General features: G+C 52.6%; 1 protein-coding gene across 4 annotated transcripts in view; it reads left to right on the plus strand.

The window, feature by feature from the left end:
- The window catches only part of GRB10 (growth factor receptor bound protein 10), a 188,523-nt gene extending 187,550 nt beyond the window's left edge, over positions 1–973 (plus strand). For all 4 annotated transcript variants that reach the window (XM_060108876.1, XM_060108877.1, XM_060108875.1 and 1 more), the window contains one exon: positions 470–973. In XM_060108876.1, the coding sequence (XP_059964859.1) occupies positions 470–616 (147 nt within the window). In that variant the 3' untranslated portion in view covers positions 617–973. The remainder of the gene's footprint in view (positions 1–469) is intronic.
- The last annotated feature ends 5,027 nt before the right edge of the window (positions 974–6,000 follow it).

Here is a 6,000-nt window from a genome sequence, read left to right on the forward strand (position 1 = left end):
ATAGAGCAAAGTGAACGTCAGAGGGGTGAAGGAGGTTGCCTGGGGTCCTACTGTGAGAGCCCAGGGCTGTGTACTCTTACAGGAGCATGCTGTATGCATGGACACTCACAGGTTAACTGGTCAACCTCACCCTCCTCCATGGGGTGTGCTGAGTGCATGGACACTCACGGGTTAACTGGTCAACCTCACCCTCATGAGCACGTGAGCCAGAAGGAGCTTGGGGCTCTTGCCCATGACCAGCTCAGGAGCAGGGGACCTTCTCTGCCCGGCAGCTTAGGGACCCGGCAGCACCCAGCACAAAGCCCTTGCCCCCGACCTGCTGCCCTGACGTTTTCTAGCTCACCTCGCCAGCTCCACGTGTGTCCCTTAGAGCCTCAGTACGGGTGGACGGCACTAATCCTGGCGTTGGGGCCTGTTTTGTCCCCGAGCTGTGGCCTCTGACTTGGCAGGTCTTCTTGTGTCTCTCTAGTGCGAGGACGATGGGCAGACCTTCTTCAGCCTCGACGACGGGAACACCAAATTCTCTGACCTGATCCAGCTCGTTGACTTTTACCAGCTGAACAAAGGGGTCCTGCCTTGCAGACTGAAGCACCACTGCATCCGCGTAGCCTTATGACCTCAGGTCTCCCCTGGCTGCAGGCTGGAGGACGCTGACACTGGAGTGAAGAGGTCTGTGCATCGTTCAGAACACACGGCTGTCTGCACCTTGGGGCTCGGAGCAAGATGGGTGCGTTGGGCGCCGACCGACCACGATCGACTGGTTTGTTGGACTTGACGATGATTTGCTGCTGCAGATCCAGCAGGGCCGCGCCCCTCTCACTGGCCTCAGCGGGAAGGTCGGAAGACAGCAGACTCGAGAATAAACTGGAATGATGGTCTTGGCTGGGCCATGGAGGAACACAAGCTGGAGAGAAGTGATTGGAAATGAACTCTCGCCCTGGAATAATCTTGACAATTAAAACTGCTATGTTTACTTTTTTGTATTGATCCCTTTTTTGCACTCCTTGTTTTCAATATTGTATTCAGCTTATGGCAAGAGGGGCCGTGGCTTTCCAGTCTGTGCAAGAGGCAAAGACAGTTGCAACGGGGCGGCCCCCAGAGGCTCTTGGCAGAGGGTGGTGCCCACCTTCTGCAGGTCACTCCCAGGCGACCGGCACCCCAGCCCTCCCCAGTTTCCTTGGAAGCTTTTTTGATATAAAAGGTGTTCCCTGGTAGGCACGTGGCATGCTCTGTGACCAGGCAGGCGGTGTGCTCTGCGCACGTGCCCCCTCCAGTGCTGTCACCTGACTGCACGTGCTGTGCCCTCCGCACTGCGGGTGGCTTGTTCCTTGGAAAACACGCAGGGCTGAGTGGCTGCCCATAGTTGGCCGCAGGCCCGCCTGCCTGAGACACAGTGGGTACCCACCACCCACCCATGGGGGACACCAGTCCCCCTGGCCCAGCCGCAGCCCTTCCAGCCTGTTCTAGGTCCGTCACCGCCTCACCCCCTCTGCAGTGGGGGCCGGCCTGGCAGGGCTGCCCTCCCTCCTCCCGTGGATCCGAGGACCTAAGAGGAAGTGGCACCTGCTCGGTCTGCTTCCCTGTCCAGTGGGTTTCCATGGTGACAGAGATGGAGGCATTGGAGAGGGCAGCCCCGCAGCCCGGAGGGGAAGGTCTTGCTTGGTGGCCTCCATCCTGCCGACGGCCCCGAGCCAGCCCGTGCAAGGCGGTGGGTGGCCCGTCGGCCGGCCCAGGTCAGGAATTCCTCACAGCAGCATCGGCTGAGGACAGGTTACCAAGACAACTCTGCATCCCACTTCAGGAGCTGAGTCAGACGGTGGCTTGCGTTGTCCCCGCCTCCGCCCCGTCCCCTTAGCCGAGTCTTCCGATGTGAGGGTAGCCTTGTCTCTGCAGAGCAGGAAAGGCTCCCCTTACAGGCAGGCAAACTACTTGGTGAAGGTTTCTTTCCCCAGATCACGGTTGCCACGCTTCCCTGGCCCCTCTGGCCTGCTGGCCACTGGATCCCCCGGACCCTGCCCGCTGCAGCACTTCCCAAGGGACACACATGGTTTCGGACACAGTGACACATACCCGCTGTACCTCAGTCTGTGGTATAGACACTGTACGTTAGTCGACTAGCCACACACTAGTTGTTTTCCACGAAGTGTCTACTTAGATGAAGCATTTTCAGTAAAACATGTTTTTAACCATGAATGCTCAATTGCGTTGTTGCTTCGGTTTTTTGCTTTGTGGGGGTTTTCTGTAGCCTGTTAATCTTTCCAACCGTTGACAGGTCATTCTCCAAGTCATACCTGGCAGCCTGCTACCATTGGAGGACTGATGTTCCAGTTGCACCATTAGACATTTTTCTCTTCACCGGTTGGAGGTAAAACCTTTAAAAAACAAAAATCAAGCACACAAAAAAAGAAAACAAAAGAAACACCTCTCCAGTTTCTCTTTTCTGTTTACGTAGACCAGTCTCCACCAGTGAGATGAGTCACTCCCCCCTCCAGTAGACAGCTAGTATCGGCGGTTTTGCATATTTATAAATAGACGTTTTATTTAAAAGCAGAACTAAAGCTTGACTCGATGACGCACAGTTCTGTGTGTACTTCCTGGCCGCAGTGAACTGTCACAGAGAGTGACCCTCCCGGGGCCCCAGCCACCTCCCTTGTACCGGGCAGCTGGGGATCCACCTGCAAACAGGCAGCCCTTGCAAGAAGCAGGCGTCCAGCCGGGCCAGCCAGGGGCTGAAGGACCTTCGACTTTTATTTTTGTATTTAAATGACATGAATGTAAACGGGACAGCTCAGGGTCGTTTTGGAGCCTGTTGACTTTTTATCTCTGCCTGTGATTTTCTGTTCTAAATGGAAACTCCGTGTAGCAACGTGGTCTGAATTGAGAGGGAAAACGCCAAATGCTTTGGGGATTCGCGCTAAGTAGGAGAGTTCTGTGACCTTACGCGTTAGAGTTCCAGAATGTTCTTCCGTCTGCTAAACCTTGAAGAAGTATGTGCCTCAGTCTAGATGTTTTGTCTTCTCTTTTCTGCACTTAACACCTGAGGGTTTGACCCATTGGCACACCTTTGAGGGAGTGGGACTGGCTCGCCGGGGGCTGTGATGTCGCAGTGCCACCTGCAGTGACCATAGCGTGGCCTGATGTGTCGGCGTTTTCAGGGATTGCAGAAGGGATTAACTGAAGAGACAAAACCTTTATTCCGTGTGCTTTGCTCCTTTGTGTACATAGCTCTTCAGCTCATGAACCTAATTGTAAACGTTCAGGTATTTTTGTACAAATAAGGGACTGATGTTCTGTTTCTTGTCATTAGAAATAAACATTAATACAGTGTTCTTCATTTTCTATTGCTTGTAATGTCTGTTTCTGTACTTAAAAGCCCTCGGGCTGGTCAGCCAACGAAACTCTTGGGAAATGATTTAGGATATGTTAGCAACGTACTTCTAACCTGGCTGAAAACCGGTTACAGAGGAACGGATGGGATGTGCAGGCTGGCGTGGCCCTGCAGGGCGGGCCCCTGCTCGCATCTCCTCTGCAAGGACAGAGCCCTCTGAGCGCCCCAGGAGAACTCGGCTCCCCATTCAGGTGTAGCAAACACGTCAAGGAACTCGTAGGAGCTCACGTGTGTTCACTCCCACGGCACGTTTCCCAGCGCACTCAGGCAGTGACGGTTCCAGAGCCTGGGTTTTGCGGTCCCACGAGAAATGCGCGGAGACGGTGAGAGAGTGGGTGCCCTGCAGCTCTGCTCCCGCGGGGCCTCACCTGGGGTCCGAGGGCATCGTCACGTAAGCCGTCCTGGGGCCTGACTCGCCTCCTGGCATCCCACCCCAGGCAGAGAGTCTCTCGGCACGAGCCAGCCTATGGCATTTTGAACTCTCCCATCACTTGTTTTCAGAATGTGGGTCCTCGGTTTCGGGGAGCTCGTCCCTCTAAGGCAGGCCGCCCCTAGAGCGAGAACGATCATTCGTAACTCCGTCCTCCTCGTGAGAAGTGTGTGTTGGGGGGGGACTGGTGTGTGAATGTGTGTAGGGTGTGTGGCAAGGGCTGTGTGTGTCCGCGGCGTGGGAGAGGAGAAGCAAGCGTGCCGTGTGGGGTGCAGGTGGAGGGGCGTGAGGAAGGCTGGACATCGGCAGGGCAGGTGCAGAGGCCTGTGAGGGTCTGTGTGGCCAGAGAGTGCACGGTGGCGGGACGTGCAGTGTCCAGAGATGCATGACAAGGAAGCGTTTCCGTCCTCCCCGGGGAGGAAACGCTGGGCCAGGGTCCAAAACGTAGCAAAGGCACGACTTTAAACTTGATCTCGCTGCCTTGATCACATTTTGTATTGTTTTTCGAGAACCCATTTTGAGTGATTTGTAAAATTATTAAGAAGAATTTTTTATGATAAAAGCGTTCACTTGTGAAATGTAAACAGGAAAATAACCTACCGCCTTGGATTTTAGAACGGTAGACTCATAGCAACCCTTCTCATCTTGGGCATTATACAGCATTAACAAGAAGGACAGGAAACAAGTGGGAAATCCATCCTTGGCAGAACTGGGAACATGGAAGAGAGGCTGCTCACCAAGGCGGGTTGAGACCAACCCCGGGCAGGAGATGCTGGTGGAAAATCTGTGACTGCAGAACTCAGCCAGGCCCGCAGGGGGCACTCCAAGAGGAAGGACACACCTGCAAGGGGCGATACAGACCCTTTTGGGAAACAGCGAGACAGGCATGGGGTCCATGTTGAGTTACTGGTGACATTCCCTCCTCCACCACCCCGAGGATGCTGTGTGTACTTTCAGTCTATAAATAGATCCAAGTCTTGTGTGATCTCTGAAAGGTTTCTTGAATTACATCTAAATATATTTGTGTTACATCACTGCAGGTCTTTTTTGGAAAGACAGCGATTATATGTGTGTTAGGTCTCTCTCCCCTGCCTTTCATAAGCTTTCCCTTTCCTCAAAACTTCTAATTCTCTTTTCCGTTTGGTGTGCATGTCCATCTGTCCCGTCGTCCAGGTCACTCACAGTGTCCAGGCAGGAGGGTTCCTCCCGGAGCTGCTTCCAGCATGGACCCACTACCAGGGTGTTTCTTTCTCTCTCCCATGTCTCTTCGGAGCCATGCTGGCTTTCCTTGCATATATTCCTTCATCTCCTGTATCACTGCTTTGAGCTTTGGTGAACTGATTGTTGTTTTTTTTTCTTTTAATTCATGATGCTAGGTTTGGTTGCCATTTTAATCTATTCCATGGCAATATATTTCTACTGAATGCTCTTTACCATTTTTTTTTCCTACTCTTTTCTCCTTTTGTCTTGGGCAGCTTCACAGAAGATCAGTGCTGTTTCCTTGAGGAAGGTGAGTTCTTCTTGGCCGAGTCATTTATAGGAAGTTTGTGTGGGAAAGAAGACAGGGGTCGTGTCTGATGCTAGCAGGACAGAAATAAATAAACGCTATTTATTTATAAATAAACACAAAGGGTCACGGATGTGAACTCCAAGACCTTGACAACAAAAGCCAACAAGATTGGGCTTCCCTGGTGGCGCAGTGGTTGAGAGTCCGCCTGCCGATGCAGGGGACACGGGTTCGTGCCCCGGTCCGGGAAGATCCCACATGCCACGGAGCGGCTGGGCCTGTGAGCCATGGCCGCTGAACCTGCGTGTCCGGAGCCTGTGCTCCACAACAAGAGAGGCCGCGATAGTGAGAGGCCCGCACACCGCGATGAAGAGTGGACCCCGCTCGCCACAACTAGAGAAAGCCCTCGCACAGAAACGAAGACCCAACACAGCAAAAAAATAAATTACTTAATAAAACTCCTACCCCCAACATCAAATATATATATATATATATTATATATATATATATATATAATATATAGAAGAGTCAAATGCGGTAGTTAAGGAAGATATAGTTAAAAAAAAAAAAAAAAAACTCAAGGATGTCAGCTTAGCCCTCCACCACACAGCTCCCCTGGGAAAAAACACACGTCCCAATTTGATATCAACCTATTCCATGGGCAGATTCCCTGGA

The sequence above is a fragment of the Mesoplodon densirostris genome, chromosome 9 (assembly GCF_025265405.1).
Source record: "Mesoplodon densirostris isolate mMesDen1 chromosome 9, mMesDen1 primary haplotype, whole genome shotgun sequence".
In the NCBI taxonomy this organism is placed as follows: Eukaryota; Metazoa; Chordata; class Mammalia; order Artiodactyla; family Ziphiidae; genus Mesoplodon; species Mesoplodon densirostris.